Source organism: Ceratina calcarata, unplaced genomic scaffold (assembly GCF_001652005.2).
Source record: "Ceratina calcarata isolate Rehan_Ccalc_2016 unplaced genomic scaffold, ASM165200v1 scaffold25, whole genome shotgun sequence".
In the NCBI taxonomy this organism is placed as follows: domain Eukaryota; kingdom Metazoa; phylum Arthropoda; class Insecta; order Hymenoptera; family Apidae; genus Ceratina; species Ceratina calcarata.
Window position 1 is genome coordinate 1,106,815 of NW_017147017.1, and position 13,797 is coordinate 1,120,611.

At 33.0% G+C, this 13,797-nt stretch overlaps 7 protein-coding genes across 13 annotated transcripts in view; 3 read left to right on the forward strand and 4 right to left on the reverse strand.

The window, feature by feature from the left end:
- Positions 1–1,365, forward strand: part of Kap3 (kinesin associated protein 3) — a 6,844-nt gene extending 5,479 nt beyond the window's left edge. The window contains exons 11-14 of the mRNA XM_026811910.1: positions 1–78; positions 154–343; positions 416–506; positions 575–1,365. The exon at positions 1–78 is cut by the window's left edge and continues 9 nt beyond it. Coding sequence (XP_026667711.1) covers positions 1–78; positions 154–343; positions 416–506; positions 575–713 — 498 coding nt within the window. The 3' untranslated portion in view covers positions 714–1,365. The remainder of the gene's footprint in view (positions 79–153; positions 344–415; positions 507–574) is intronic.
- On the reverse strand, positions 1,306–4,818 carry LOC108622859 (ribonuclease P protein subunit p40-like). Of its 2 annotated transcripts, XM_026811907.1 has the most exons (7): positions 4,677–4,818; positions 4,395–4,568; positions 4,152–4,296; positions 3,907–4,071; positions 2,024–2,149; positions 1,765–1,948; positions 1,306–1,697 (listed from the first exon to the last, which is right to left on the reverse strand). In XM_026811907.1, exons 2-7 carry the CDS (start codon positions 4,512–4,514, stop codon positions 1,355–1,357), a joined length of 1,083 nt encoding a protein of 360 aa, XP_026667708.1. In that variant the 5' UTR covers positions 4,515–4,568; positions 4,677–4,818; the 3' UTR covers positions 1,306–1,354. The 2 variants fall into 2 exon arrangements, with proteins under 2 accessions (XP_026667708.1, XP_017876454.2); XM_018020965.2 differs by having other exon boundaries at positions 4,395–4,818.
- LOC108622918 (uncharacterized) lies at positions 2,143–3,968 on the reverse strand. The gene has a single exon (XM_026811906.1). The coding sequence runs from the start codon at positions 3,881–3,883 to the stop codon at positions 2,312–2,314; it is 1,572 nt and encodes a 523-aa protein (XP_026667707.1). The 5' UTR covers positions 3,884–3,968; the 3' UTR covers positions 2,143–2,311.
- A 310-nt stretch (positions 4,819–5,128) lies between the features above and the next one.
- On the reverse strand, positions 5,129–7,247 carry LOC108622919 (RNA-binding protein NOB1). Of its 2 annotated transcripts, none has more exons than XM_018021056.2 (6): positions 6,922–7,247; positions 6,703–6,835; positions 6,417–6,628; positions 5,944–6,358; positions 5,530–5,864; positions 5,129–5,454 (listed from the first exon to the last, which is right to left on the reverse strand). In XM_018021056.2, the coding sequence occupies exons 1-6, from the start codon at positions 6,991–6,993 to the stop codon at positions 5,194–5,196; spliced, it is 1,428 nt and encodes a 475-aa protein (XP_017876545.1). In that variant the 5' UTR covers positions 6,994–7,247; the 3' UTR covers positions 5,129–5,193. The 2 variants fall into 2 exon arrangements, with proteins under 2 accessions (XP_017876545.1, XP_017876547.1); XM_018021058.2 differs by having other exon boundaries at positions 5,944–6,343; positions 6,922–7,246.
- Fadd (fas-associated death domain protein) lies at positions 5,347–8,712 on the forward strand. 3 transcript variants are annotated; one of them, XM_026811908.1, is made up of 6 exons: positions 5,347–5,496; positions 6,721–6,750; positions 7,302–8,057; positions 8,167–8,259; positions 8,333–8,463; positions 8,537–8,712. In XM_026811908.1, exons 3-6 carry the CDS (start codon positions 7,730–7,732, stop codon positions 8,666–8,668), a joined length of 684 nt encoding a protein of 227 aa, XP_026667709.1. In that variant the 5' UTR covers positions 5,347–5,496; positions 6,721–6,750; positions 7,302–7,729; the 3' UTR covers positions 8,669–8,712. The 3 variants fall into 3 exon arrangements, with proteins under 3 accessions (XP_026667709.1, XP_017876549.1, XP_017876548.1); XM_018021060.2 differs by lacking the exon at positions 6,721–6,750; XM_018021059.2 differs by lacking the exon at positions 5,347–5,496 and having other exon boundaries at positions 6,693–6,750.
- On the reverse strand, positions 8,711–10,451 carry eIF4E4 (eukaryotic translation initiation factor 4E4). Its single transcript, XM_018021061.2, has 4 exons — positions 10,319–10,451; positions 9,809–9,987; positions 9,427–9,744; positions 8,711–9,351 (listed from the first exon to the last, which is right to left on the reverse strand). The coding sequence occupies exons 1-4, from the start codon at positions 10,346–10,348 to the stop codon at positions 9,237–9,239; spliced, it is 642 nt and encodes a 213-aa protein (XP_017876550.1). The 5' UTR covers positions 10,349–10,451; the 3' UTR covers positions 8,711–9,236.
- A 112-nt stretch (positions 10,452–10,563) lies between these two features.
- On the forward strand, positions 10,564–13,675 carry Pof (RNA binding domain-containing protein painting of fourth). 3 transcript variants are annotated; one of them, XM_026811905.1, is made up of 6 exons: positions 10,564–10,642; positions 11,391–12,068; positions 12,131–12,633; positions 12,705–13,107; positions 13,180–13,521; positions 13,584–13,675. In XM_026811905.1, the coding sequence occupies exons 1-6, from the start codon at positions 10,640–10,642 to the stop codon at positions 13,638–13,640; spliced, it is 1,986 nt and encodes a 661-aa protein (XP_026667706.1). In that variant the 5' UTR covers positions 10,564–10,639; the 3' UTR covers positions 13,641–13,675. The 3 variants fall into 3 exon arrangements, with proteins under 3 accessions (XP_026667706.1, XP_026667705.1, XP_017876543.1); XM_026811904.1 differs by lacking the exon at positions 10,564–10,642 and adding an exon at positions 10,907–11,144; XM_018021054.2 differs by lacking the exon at positions 10,564–10,642 and having other exon boundaries at positions 11,528–11,742; positions 11,825–12,068.
- The last annotated feature ends 122 nt before the right edge of the window (positions 13,676–13,797 follow it).

Genomic DNA, 13,797 nt, shown 5'->3' on the forward strand with positions numbered 1-13,797 from the left:
GGCTATTTGATTGATCTTATGCACGATAAAAACCCGGCGATCAGAAAAGTCTGCGACGCGTGTTTAGATGTTATTGCTGTAAGCACATTTTTTAAAGTCTCTTCATACGATATATTTTAAAACAACAAATAAACGTGTACGATACATTTTTAGATGTGTGATAAAAATTGGGCTGCTCGTATAAAAGTAGAGAAATTTCGTTCGCACAACCAGCAGTGGTTGGAGATGGTCGAATCTACAACCAGTGATAATACCAACAATCATCTGTTACCAGAAGAAGATGAAAGTCTCTCACCATTTATGAATGGCGATCTTTTAAAGCACACCATGTTATTCCCTTCTGGTAAATGATTCGGTGCATTAAATATAATTAGGCAACCATTCCATACTTGAAACGATATTAAAATTTTAATAGGTAACATGGCTTCATTCAGCGCGGACGATCGATTTTCCATTATGAAAAATTCTTCGGAATCATCTGAAAATCAAAGTCGTCCCGTCAGTAGGTAAGTCCGTTACATTTTTAATTCAATAACATTTTATTAGGCAAGAATTAAAGGCTTTCGTATTTTAGATACAAAGATTTTGACGAAATAGGTGAACTCATGGCCCGTTCCAAATCTCGTATGTCTGCTGGTTCTGGAATCGAAGATTTGTATTACAATCCTAAAGTTAAATTTCCGGACTCTGACAGTTCACATGTATTGATATAAAAAGGTAATTAGGTCATACACCATAAAATTAATACCTATATAGCAATCATATATGTTTATTTATACATGGATGAATTTTAAAAGGCTTTAAGAAACATTTACGTGATAAATTTTTTTGATCTCATAATTTAGTATATATTTTTTTTAAGTTAATTTCTTATCTATTGTACTCGATCATTTAGTACAGCCTGATATCTAGTCCGATAATTTTAATAATCAATATAGTGAATAATGTGATAATTTTCTCGGTATGTGCAATAATGTAAGATTACAAATGATTTCAACATAGTGTTATTATAATAAGGCATCATATTTATACTTTTTTTGCATGACAATTAACAAAAAATTAATAGACAACGTTAATTCAAGAATCTCATAAGCAAAAATATAATCGTAAAGATGTATTTAATAGTAAAACTATTAAGAAACTGTAGAGCTCTCTCTCCTTTCATTATCGAACACATATTCCTTTTTATATATTTAAACATTAGAACACTGGTATTAAACAATGTTTTATGTCAATAAAATGACATTGTACGCATTTATGAGTCTATACATCGTAATAAGTGATAAATTATGTATGTCATACATCTTATAGGAACTGATATTTATTATAAAGTAACATACAATAAAACACACAATTACTGAAGAATCCTTGGTTTATTGTTTGAAACTAAACTTCTTTGTATAATGGTATGAGCAGCAGGCCTAAACGCGATAGTATAGCTATTGTCACCATCTGTATAAAATGTATGTTCCTTTAAATCCCAGCTAACAGGACTGTCCAGAAACCCTTGTACGTTTAAAGCGACCCAGGGTAAGGTTTTCTGCATTGATACATATTCTCTGATAACTCTGTACAATGTTGCTATTTGTTTCCTCGTGAAAAATCCAGTCCACTGTAGATACATCGTTTGTCCGACATCCAGTGACGGAGATGGACACTGATACGTGCTGACGTAATCGTTTTCCTTATCGTTTTTTCTGAGAAGAGAAACATTCTTGACTTTAAATACACTTCAAACATGTATCAAAAATATCACATACGTACAAATTGCCGAAGGTACTAAAAACTCCGAGCCATTCGAAGAATTTATCGTGATCAACTTCGTTCGAAAGTATTGGAATTTTTACGGAATATTCGATTCTTTGTGAAAATGTTTGATGACAAAGAAGCACGCTATAATTGCGTTTATGAAACCATGCTGCTACAGATGAGGGACATATATTCTCATCTAAAAATATATATTAATATATTTAATTAAGGATTTAGTAAAGTGGCGAAATAAATTGAAAAGCCAGAAAACTACCTGGTGGATCCCATGACACAATTACATCAAATTTTTTGTTAAAACGCTCCTTTAGCGACGTTCGAACATGTTCATACTTCTTCTTACCGGGTGTAAAATTGTCCGCTTTTAAATCAATAGTCACGACTTTTGATCCAGATTACCGACAAAAAAATAAACAAAAATACGTATAATGTATGTTAGTGATTTTAAAAATATAATCTAACTATCTTAGTCTTTCTATCAACTAGAAAAATAGAAATTTTGTATATTCTCTTTGCTCCATTTTCATGTACAACATTCGTTGTATTATGCGAACGATAAGCTCGGACTTGTATCCAAATTTGTATTATTATTTCTTAGTTCGTCTCTAAATAGACTCAACTCCATAGCCGATATTCCTTGCCAATTCTCTAATTCTGACAGTCGATATAAGTTATCACAATGTTCCATTAATAATTCTACAGTTTTCATCGACAGATCGTGGCTATATAATATTTTCAGTTCTTGCAGTTTTCGCATCGGATTCTGCGAGAATATCTTTCTCACTGTCTCGTCCCCGATGCCGGTCGACGAGCCCAATTGAATAAATTTAATGTTTTTACAATGAGAAAGTAAAAACTCTAGGTGCATATTCGCACATTCAACGACACATTTGATTCTTTCCAAATACTGAAATGGTTCGACTACTAGCTTACTCGGATAAATCAGTGTATGATCTAAGAATTCACAATTGTAGAAAACTAAAGTGCTTATATCCGGGCAATGCTGGCTTATAGATATAAGTGCTTTTAAGTCGATTCCGTCTACATGTTCAAAATGCAGATGTGTCATCGCGCGACCTTTTATTTCTAGCAGTGTGTGTATGCCATGAGCATAAAAATCGCAGGACAGAATTTTCAATTCTCTTAAGTAATTGAGAGCAGCTAAAACCGTTAAGTCCATGATTTTCTCATCTCGCAGTAAACAAAGGCTTGTAATATAAGGGCACATGTCAATTAGAAGATACAAATGTTCCATGTTAAAGGTTCGGCTCTCGAACGTCCTTATATGGAGAGAACTTGTAGCACCAATTTCTTTCTGTTGAATATATTCTAAGACGTATCCAAACTCATCGCATCTACCGATATTTTCTATATTCAAATGTTCTAAGAAGAGATTCGCATAGCCAGGTATAGTCATAGAAGTTCTACATAACGTGATCTGTTTTAAATTTTTGCAGGAGAGTAAAGCACCGATGCTGCGTTCTGTTACTGATCTAGATGCAGTCACATCTAATTTTTGCAGTTTCTTACAGTTCTGAGCTAGAGCCGCTATAATATTATCCGTGCAATCAAAGCATAATATGAAGCATACTAGATTCGGCATGGCAGATACTCCACTGATAATAATCTTCTCGATATCAGACGTTCTCCAACCAGCTGACCCCGAGCCTAAATCCAAAACCTCGAGCCCGACCATGTTCGGTAATTTGTTATAAAGTATGTGGCGCATGATTTTCGGCCAAACAGAGAATTCAATCGTTTTTAAGTGCGAATCCACAGCCACTTCTGTTAAATGAAGAGCAACAGTCATTTCTGACAAGAAGACTGTTGTCAAAGCATAGTCATTGTATGTGCCCCTGGTTTCCTTAACTAGATCAACGACTGCAGTTAACACTGCTCTAGACATTTTATCATACAAGTGTCTAGGTACATTGTAACTCAACAAATGTGTCATAAGTTCTAACATCGAACATAACTTGGTGTGCCCATAATCTGGATTGGTTTTGGATATGGTACAAACATCTTTTGCCAAGTATCTACCAAATGCAGTTACTAATTTGCCAATAGAATACAATGCCAGTTCCACAAGTGTATGTACTTGATGTTTCCTTGGCATTTTGCGTTCTTCTTAGAACTTACCATAACGTGAATGCACTTTACGATCAAAGAAGGAAGCTTTGCCTTCTATGCCAAGCTTTTGAAAGTCCTCTGTTAGCAAGGACAATATTAAATGTCCAGACGGTGTAACGGCAACTGAATTGTCTAAGTCTATTCTATTGTCCACTGTTAACAGAGTCAGCTCTCCTAAAAATATTTGTAAGAAAGTAAATAACGAAACGTTGATAAACGTTAATTAATCAATATCGATCGCTTTTATCGATTACCTTTTTTGACAAATGCTTCGATGAATTCTTTATTTGTTAATTCGAATGCGTTCACTCCTTTAATTCGATAATAATCAGTATCGTTAAACATACAAGACTGCAATCCATCCGGAATTCTGAGCGTGTCAGGAAGTACTAAAGATATCTGGCGTAAAGCCAAAAGTAATTGCGAATTATGTAAAGTTTTCTTAAAGCATCACCTTTATGAAATTAACACTGTGTAAAGTCGATCTTTCTACTTACGGAATGATTAAAATAATGCGATCGCACTACGTCCGGTATATCGGGCTTTTTATGATTTCTTTTTTCAATCGAAAAATTATGTTGAGGGGCTTTGAAATTCCATATTTCCGGACTGAGCATTTTAATTTAAAGATGTTTATACTTATGAACAATATATCATTACTTTTGATGTTACTGCACGTAAGGGTAAAGTAACTTGGTTAGTTTTCAAAGCTATATTTTATGGCTACCATGGGTACTGGGTACTTTGGGTACACGTGCTTTTATTGATACTTCACATACGTCATTGTTAAAAGCAGGCTCCGGTGCCTCAATAGTGTGCGCACTACGCACGATAAGTTCTGAGTATAACAAGCGTAATAATAATTTCACCTACAAAATAGACCGCACTGACTTTCACAAGCTAATTTTTCGTAAAATTGGTGGCCCGCAACTAATCGCGAGCATATGATCGAAAGACTGAAAATCTGTTACAATCAACTTCTAATTTCATTTCTATCTATTACTACTCTCAAAAGCTATTGTGATTAAAGGTCTACTCTATACAGATCTTCAAGATCGATCTTCTTTTTGAAAAATAGTAATTCTCCTAAGCATACGGACGAACCAGAATCAACTTACAATATGATTGCGTTCTGTCGATTTTTTATTAGCTCCGATTTAATACGTTATTGTATTTCTGTTCAATAAAAAGAAAGTAGCACACAAGTGTAAGATCGTGAGTAATTATTAAATTAGGGTAATTATTTACAATTTTATTTATATAAACGTCGATACAAAGATATAAAGGTATGATTAATTACTTCTTTTTTTTTCTAACTTCGTTTGGATTCTTTCTCATCCAATATTTAACAGATTCTCCTGATCGTATACCTAACATAGCTGACTTCGAATATACATCGCGCATAACAAATGGAGAGTATCCAGCTATATAATCATCCTGTAAAGGATCATTTTTGATACGCGCTAGTCTTGATTGCCTTTGATCAGGTGTAGGTTGATCTTCGCAAAGGATCGGATTATTTGCGTGTTTTCCACCCTTTGGCATCGGTAAAGAGAACTAAAAATGTACGAAATATCTATACAGAATAGCTGCACGAAGGTATGTGTTAAAAGGAGGAAATATAGATCGTACCCTTTTTCCCTTCTTCGAAATCGGCCTACGGAAGTTAATGTGTATTTGTTGCTTTCCTTCTTCGTTCAATGTAACCGCAACTCTTTTCAACGTTTTATTGCCACAACTAGGACAGAACACTTTTGTCATGATGCTAGTAGTTTTATAACACGCATAACACCTAAGAATATACGTCCGCATTTGTTTAATTACTCTGCCATCTAATGCAGCTATGTTTAGTCCTATTTGTTTCAAAACGTTTTGCATAGCGAAGTCCATTGTTAAACAAGCAACGGTTGCAGGCTTTTCTTCCAGAAAACCTGAATCAATCTCCTTTTTAACATTAGAAATATTTCCTGGAATGAAAAAAATATTTGTCTTTGAATATAATTAGTTATTATATATATTTTTATGTGAAGTATTAGAGAATTTTACCAGGTGTAATCCAGCCACTGTCGTCATCGTCATCGTCACCACTTTCACTAGCTTCGTATTCATCGTTATCATAGCATTCTTTAATAGAAGGCAAAATGTCATCAACATTATGTTCAGTATTATTAGTGTCTTGAACTACAAAGTCTTTGGAATTGCATGATAATTCTGAGAATTTCGTAGATAAGTGTTCTGTTACATTCTCATCTATATCAGAGTTTGCCGTTTCGTAATCAGATTCAAAGGTACTGTAGGATTCATTTTCAGAGTCAAATTCATCTTCCTCTTCTCCAATATTCTTTACAGCCTCCTCTTGTTCAATTCCTTTTTTATCATTCTGCAAAATCTCTTCTTCTGATTTTTCTAAATTAGTTTCTTCACCATTTTCTTTATCAATGTCTTTCTGCACATTAAGAATCTTTATTTAACAGCTAAATCATGTATCATTCTAATTCAAATTATGGATATATATTTACTTTTTTCCCTGGTACATAAAAACCAGCTAAAGGTTTACGAAGTTCATCAGATTTTTTAACACTAGAATCTGTGGTCTGTGAAACTTCTGGTTCAGTCCTTAAATGATCTGTTCCTATGTTTTCCTTCTCCAGTTGATATGTTAATGCGATCACCTTAATGTCGGTTGCCGACAGACTAATATAATCACCAGTCTTCTTGGCAAACTCTGTGACTATAAGTATAGAATGAATATTTTTATATGTTACTCAATTGAAAATGTATTACAATAAAATTAAATCGTATTACCAAATTTGATGTTTTCAGGATCTGCATTCTGTATTGTCAAATCATACGGTAAGACAACTAATCTTCTTAATTGTCTTTTATTTTTAACTTCGTCTACTACATCCTGCTCTGTTATAATGTTAACGCCAATATCCTAAAATTCATGTATGTTTTCTAATTATATATAATGCATTTGTATTATCATACAGACTTAAAGAATTTATTTAAATAAAATTTCACCTGTAACGATGCATTTCGGATAAAGGCGCTTGTATCGACGACTAAGTACTGTACTTTTTGTTTTTCATTCATATTTAATGATTTCTGAAGTAAATCTTTCACTGTATATTATGTCCACGTGTTTTCAGAATATTCAACAATATTCAACAATACTCAATCATCAAAGTTGGAGCATGTTTTCATGAATCTCTACTTATAGTACACAATCCCTCCCTAGATTTACTTATTTTACCAATCGCCTATTAATTTTATTTAATTGTACGAAGATCGTACTATAATGAATATGAAAATACTACTCGCACAAGAAATGAATTTAATGTAAAATATATATATTATATATAATATGTCATTTCTTCATAAAGTCAATATATTGATTTCAGGTTCACATGAAAATTATTCATAAAGAAGGATATGGTTCTCGTGTTATATGATTGTGGTGCACCTGACCCTCGTGACTGTTTTTTAATAAACAATCTATAAGTGATAAGTATAAGTTTGTTTTATACATTATTAAATTTCTTTATGAAGAAATTTAAGATACTAATTATAGGGCTTGTTAAGATTACAGGAAGTTATACGTATATATATATAGTTACATTTATTAATTGTAATTTGTAATTTAATTAAACGTTAATTGACAAGACTATTAAAGCAATAGTTAGTCATTAATAATGGTTCTCAACAAACTAAGAATAGAGTAACTAAACTGTATAAATACATTACTTGGTGTCTGTGAATCGTAATACCACAGCCTTCTTTAAGACTGCAATTTTGAAAGGGGGAATCACCCTGCATCATCATTGTTATAATGGAGTCAAGATATAAGTGTTTACTCGAGGATTTTTTATCTGTTGGCCAATTGTACATTAACCAGAACATGTTATATACTCTTAAAGAACGTTATAGACAGTGTATAGATTCAGATCGTAAATTCAGTCAAATTAAAGATCTGAGAACATTATTGAAAATATTGGAGAAACGTGACACTCTCAGTTGTGATAATATAGAGCCACTTTTTTACATTTCAAATCATTTTGTAAATGACCTTCAGATGATAATCAAAATAAGACAATATAAGGATAATTTTGAGAAGACAGAATACTTTCCATCTTATAATATGAATCAGAACTTAAATGGTGAGTTTTATTATATTTGATTACATACAATTTCATTAGTTTTAATATTACTTCAATTTTCATATTTTGATTACTTCTGTTGAACTTCTTTTTATACATGTCCTAACAGAAAACAAAAATTATGAATCGCAATTGCCAGTAAAAAAGAGTAATCCATCAGAAGGAAAATATTGTGAGAAAGACGTTGCATTGCAGGACATATGTAAGCATAAGTTTCTTTCTTTGAATGATTTATGTACATACAAAATGAATACATTTTGAAAAATATTTTTAAGTATTATCACGCGTCAGTGAAAGAATTGGTCGTTCTTGGAGAGACACCGTCAGATATTTGGGAGTGCCAGAATATCAGATTGATGCTATTCATAGTAAATATGCTTTTGACTTGAGAGAACAAAGTTACCAAGTAAGATACATTTTTAAGATGATTTTATTTCTTAACGCTTCTTACATAAATTAACTGTAAACAATTGTTTCAGGCTTTAAAGTTGTACATGGCCCAATATAGTGATAATAATTGGAAACTAGATTTAATAAAAGCTTTAGATAAAGCAAGACGTAGGGATCTAAAGGAGCTTGTTGAAAGATTAATAATAGAATTGGATAAATGAACAATAACAGTTTCAAGGATAACTGTAAATAAAAAAAAGTACTAGGCACAAAAAATGTAATTTGTTTTTAATGTATTTGTAAGAAATGCTTAAACATAATTGCTTCAAACAAATTACGGGATATTGTTAAATATGACTGTGATGTTCTGAAGCAAAATAGGTTGCTGTATTTTGTCCATCATTTAATAACGACAAGCTAGCTATAGGATGTCTGAAAAAACTTATTATAACAGTCTTTATTACCCCTGCAAATAATATTGAAAAGATACTAAATCAAATATTAGAATTACACAGAATTAAGATTTATCAAACAGTCGATTTTAAAATACAGCAGCCTGTTTTCTATTTTAACCAGTTATTAAATTATATATTACATTAATATAATTTCTTATATCAATGATATACATCTGTATCCAGTATATTTATTATTAGTTGTTCATCAATGATTGTGAAAAATATTTCGAATATTTCCAGTTCCAATTGTTCATCGGGCTATTTGATAATTCGAATTTCTTATATTATTAATATGTGTATAATGTTTGACAAAATTATACTGTACGACGAAAATTTATACAACGTAGGCATTTTTTGTTTGACTTCCTACTTTGACCATAACATCTTTATGTATCTGGTATCCTATAGGAACTTTCGAAGCAATCTTTAATCTTTCTTTCAATTTGCGCCTGTGAAATGAAAAATGTAATTGTTAGGTTTTATACAAACGAGTTTTATAAATACATATATACATCAATGTTTACCCAATTTCCATAACACTATTTTCATTGTTGGCATTCGCAGTCCATACACCTATTTTATCTCCTTTTGTTCTGACATTTACAACAGCCCCACAAATATCATCTGAGTATCCATTAAACGCTTCACCAATCATACATAAAAGGATTTCTAGCCAAAAGTTATCTAAATCTGTGTTTCTCTGTTTCTTCTCTAAGTTTATAAGCCACCTTCCACCACACTTGTTGGCGTCATCTTCCCACATAGGTCTAATTCCTTGCTTGAACATACTATAGTCACAACCTTGCCTTAAATCTGACGCTGCTTTTATATGATTGTACAAACTGCCAAAGAAAGTACATTTATTAACAAACAAATTCTATTATATCATGTAAATTTACAACCTACCTCCAGAAATCTTCAGCTGTATCAAAACTTGTAATTTTCCTTTGGCTTTCTTCCCATGTCTTGTTTCTATCAGGTTCATAATACCATAGAGTCCATGTATGTTGGAGTGGATGTTTAATTAATACTTCCGGTGGGAATTCATCAAAGTTTACTACATCCTGATCATTCCTTTCAACTTCCTACAAATGATTATATTTACAATCCTAGGTTTCCTAATCTAGTAATAGTAGAAAATGCATCGAAAATTTACAAAATAAGAATACATGTCATTTTTGTAATTGTAATGCAAAATAGTTTTGCTAGAAGTAATATAATATGTCTTTTTTAAGACAGTTTTCTAACTGTGCTTGGGGGCAGCTGGGAGGGGTGAAGAGTATTCAAGTACCACGCTGCCTCGAGAAAAAATGTTTTGATTTTTTCCTACGTCCAAGTTTCAAACTTATTCGAAACAAGTATTGTACTAATTTTATGGAATACGTGATATTGTAGAAAATATTAAAGGGAAACTACCTCAATTTCTTCCGTATTACTCGTGGCCATGTCAGAAACTTTATGCTGCTTTATGCACAATATGTTCGACTCAGTGAACTAACGGCAATGGCATCTGTCGGCAAATTTTTACACAAAATTTCTTTTCTCGATCAAGAAACGCGAGAATTGCGTCGACGCATCAACACAAAATTTAATCCGAGTAATTAGCGAAGATCGGAACGATCATTTTAGTTTTACTATTAGTATAATATAATCAACAGAAAAAAACAAAGGAGAAACACTATACGTTCTATATGCCTAATCTTAGTTTATTTTCACTCTTTTCTCTTTGATATACTGATGGTGAGTCGATATTATATATTTTATAGTATTGCGGGAATTTTTTTAACGTTTTATCCAGTATAATGACACTACCGTTCGTTTTTGTTTTATCTCTCATATTTTATGTTCATGCAATTGTTTATTTTTCGATATGTATAATTTTGACGATTGTCTTCTATTAATGCAGGCATTTCTATGTTTCCGTAAGTTATGCGGATGAATGATTTTAAATTAGAATAATTGTTTGTATTCTATAAAATTAAAAATAAGATTATTTACATTATATTTACAATGTATATAGTTGAGATGATGATTTTATAATAAATCTGAAATAAGGGTTGGTATTCCTGTAAGCTAGAGTTGCTTGAGTTGCTTGGCCAAGCTTGACATTGACACTCAATGCAACTCAATGGATCTTCTTGTGTTGTACATACATACGTATAATGTATTTACACCATAATTTAAGGAATATACTTTTTCTCTGAGGATTATCAACGATTTTATCTTCATTATGAAACGTTCGGTAAAGATTCATTCTTCTATTTCTCCTAATTTTACAATCACGTACATAATAAATTTGCAATTATTGCCAATAATAAGCTTAGGGTAGGTTAGTCAGGGATTGTATAGATTTCCAAATATCTCATAATCTGCCTCGATTTTTCAATGCTCCTTGCGTCGAACGGATAATATAAAATGATACATTCCTCGTGATTATAAAATTGTTTCATGTCTTCTCATTTTTAATTCACAATTTTTCAATTTTCAGATAACTGACGAAAATGGAGAAACAAAACGTTCTTTTGTTAAGCAAGAGGGTATCAATATTGGATATGAAAGTACTTATCCTTCTTATACTTCAGCTTCACCCTCGCCTGCGACCGTCACACAACCCTTGCCAGGACAACCCCCATTACCACCTATGCCGCCTCCTCCTCCTAGTGGTGTTCCACCACCTCCTCACATATTTGGACCAGTGCCTTCTCAAGTTACACCGATACAAGCATGGACACATCCTCCTACACCATGGCAATGGATAACACCACAAGCATCCCCTTTACCACCTCCACCCCCACGCGAAATGACTGCCAGTTCATTTCAAAGAGACTTACCTCTACGAGGTAATTATATGAGAAGAGAAAGATTTACACATGCTAAAAGTAATATATATATTCAAAGAAATAACTTTCACCGTAAAAATAGAAGGCTTGCAAGGTATGGACAAACTCAAGGTCAGTTTGATCAAGCAGCATACTTTGGCACCACATTGAGCAATAGTCTAGGCTTAGAATGGCAAAGAAATAGTTATACCACGTCCACAGGCGATACAATTATGAATCACATGCCTGTTCCTCTCCCTAATCATCCCTTACCTCCTATACCTCCGGGGATATTGCCAAATAGGCATGGAGAAGAGACTACGGACCAGGATGTTAAAACTGTACTGGTAAGACACGGTGACATACGAATTTGATTAGACTGTTTTACAAATTATTATGTCTACTTTAGGAGGAAGTTGTAGTCAAAAAGAATAAACAAAGGAAACCTATGTCTCAAAGTTACCCTAGTCGACCATGGAACAGAGAAGATGCGGAGAGAGCTTTGAAAATTGAAAATGAATACAATAAAACAGTGAAAGCTCAAAGCTTAATAATAAAATTTCCAGATCCTGATTTAAATAAGGATATCGTCAGGGAATTCCATCCTGGCATACAGAATATTCATTTTCAAAGTCCTAGTGGCCCTAGATACTGTTTTATACAGATGGCGGAAAGTGTTAATATCGACGAGGCTATAAAAGAATTAGAGAAAATACCTTTCGGTGTAGGTCACTTAAAAGTTGAACGAAAATCATTAAGGGATGAAGATAATCCGATGCCTGAAGAAATAGATCCTTACACATTATACATAGGAAATTTACCGGAATCTGTCAATGTTAACGAAGTTAAAAGTAAATTTCCTACGGCTGCCCGAGTAGATGTAGGATACGCTCAGAAAATGCGAAATACTCGGTGAGTTATTATATAATATTTATCTATATGTATATATATTTATATATATGTTTCTGCAACGCGTTTTACAGGTATGCTTTCATAAGGTATAATAGCGTAGACGAATCCATATCTGCATACAAACAAGCACACGATTTAATGTGGGATACCAGAAGTATCATTGTTAGATTTCGAAGGCAGCGTGGTAATACTTGTCTTCCCGGGGAACCTAAACCTAACGTGAAGAAAGTTAAAGAAGAACCAAGTAATATCTCGTCAACGAAGAAAGATCAACTGTTAAATCACGTGGATAAAAATATATCGGAATCGAAAACTGATGTAGGAAACAGATTACAAGACAGTTCGAGTAAAATACAGAATAATGCATGCTCTCAGGTTCAAGAGCAGAATGTAAATTTACAATCCTCATCTTCCCCTACGCCGACTTCAATTGCACCTGCCAAGTCGGCGCAGCAACAGCAGCAGCAACCATGGGTAGGAAGATATGAATATAAATACATATATAGGGAACATGGCTAAAAAGAAAAAATGTAATTTTGTTTTCAGACTGCTCAGACTCCTCAGATACCATCAGCATCTGAAGCTCCGCCGCCATGTTCGACTGATGGAGAGTCGATTAAGGAAACGACAATGCTTACAGAGATTAAAGAAGAACCAGAAGATTACGAAGAAATGGACATGGCTTGCAATATACGATCTGATGATGATGTTGACGATGACGACGACGACGATGATGTAGAAGAGGATGAAGATGATTCAGATGATAATGATGAGGATAATGAGGACGATTATGAAGAAGATGACGACGAAGAAATGAATGAAAACAGAAGCTTATCAATGAACAATAAAGAAGATATTCCCAAAGATATTCCCAACGAGCCATCCGATGTAAGTAATAGTACTCAGAACGAAAAGAATCTTGTGTTATAAATAAATTATTTTTGTTTCAGCATCTCGATCAAATGTTTAGCGAGTTAGACAACATGGCCGGAGATATCGGTTTTTAATTACATTTAAAAAATTGACCTCACACCAATTAATATTTATTTCGATGTTACGTACACCATTTGTAAATAATTCTAATTGGAAAGTGAGATGACGAGTGTAATAAGTGAGACTGCATTTATTTAACTATCATGTTAGTAGTAATCGTCATATTTAAAT

What these genes read in the sequence shown, in the direction of transcription:
- LOC108622918 (XM_026811906.1), bottom strand. Translation starts at nt 3,883, where the DNA reads ATGCCAAGGAAACATCAAGTACATACACTTGTGGAACTGGCATTGTAT.
- LOC108622859 (XM_026811907.1), bottom strand. Translation starts at nt 4,514, where the DNA reads ATGCTCAGTCCGGAAATATGGAATTTCAAAGCCCCTCAACATAATTTT. An exon ending in TAAAGTGCATTCACGTTATG is followed by an intron (nt 2,150 to 3,906) that starts GTAAGTTCTAAG and finishes CTGGATCAAAAG; the next exon opens with TCGTGACTATTGATTTAAAA. An exon ending in TGTGTCATGGGATCCACCAG is followed by an intron (nt 1,949 to 2,023) that starts GTAGTTTTCTGG and finishes ATATATTTTTAG; the next exon opens with ATGAGAATATATGTCCCTCA.
- LOC108622919 (XM_018021056.2), bottom strand. Translation starts at nt 6,993, where the DNA reads ATGAATGAAAAACAAAAAGTACAGTACTTAGTCGTCGATACAAGCGCC. An exon ending in TCCGAAATGCATCGTTACAG is followed by an intron (nt 6,836 to 6,921) that starts GTGAAATTTTAT and finishes CATGAATTTTAG; the next exon opens with GATATTGGCGTTAACATTAT. An exon ending in CAGTGGCTGGATTACACCTG is followed by an intron (nt 5,865 to 5,943) that starts GTAAAATTCTCT and finishes TTTTCATTCCAG; the next exon opens with GAAATATTTCTAATGTTAAA.
- Fadd (XM_026811908.1), top strand. Translation starts at nt 7,730, where the DNA reads ATGGAGTCAAGATATAAGTGTTTACTCGAGGATTTTTTATCTGTTGGC. An exon ending in CGTTGCATTGCAGGACATAT is followed by an intron (nt 8,260 to 8,332) that starts GTAAGCATAAGT and finishes AATATTTTTAAG; the next exon opens with TATTATCACGCGTCAGTGAA. An exon ending in TGAGAGAACAAAGTTACCAA is followed by an intron (nt 8,464 to 8,536) that starts GTAAGATACATT and finishes CAATTGTTTCAG; the next exon opens with GCTTTAAAGTTGTACATGGC.
- eIF4E4 (XM_018021061.2), bottom strand. Translation starts at nt 10,348, where the DNA reads ATGGCCACGAGTAATACGGAAGAAATTGAG. An exon ending in GTAATACGGAAGAAATTGAG is followed by an intron (nt 9,988 to 10,318) that starts GTAGTTTCCCTT and finishes AATCATTTGTAG; the next exon opens with GAAGTTGAAAGGAATGATCA. An exon ending in ACAGCTGAAGATTTCTGGAG is followed by an intron (nt 9,745 to 9,808) that starts GTAGGTTGTAAA and finishes TTTCTTTGGCAG; the next exon opens with TTTGTACAATCATATAAAAG.
- Pof (XM_026811904.1), top strand. An exon ending in AGGATGTTAAAACTGTACTG is followed by an intron (nt 12,069 to 12,130) that starts GTAAGACACGGT and finishes TGTCTACTTTAG; the next exon opens with GAGGAAGTTGTAGTCAAAAA. An exon ending in TTCCCAACGAGCCATCCGAT is followed by an intron (nt 13,522 to 13,583) that starts GTAAGTAATAGT and finishes TTTTTGTTTCAG; the next exon opens with CATCTCGATCAAATGTTTAG.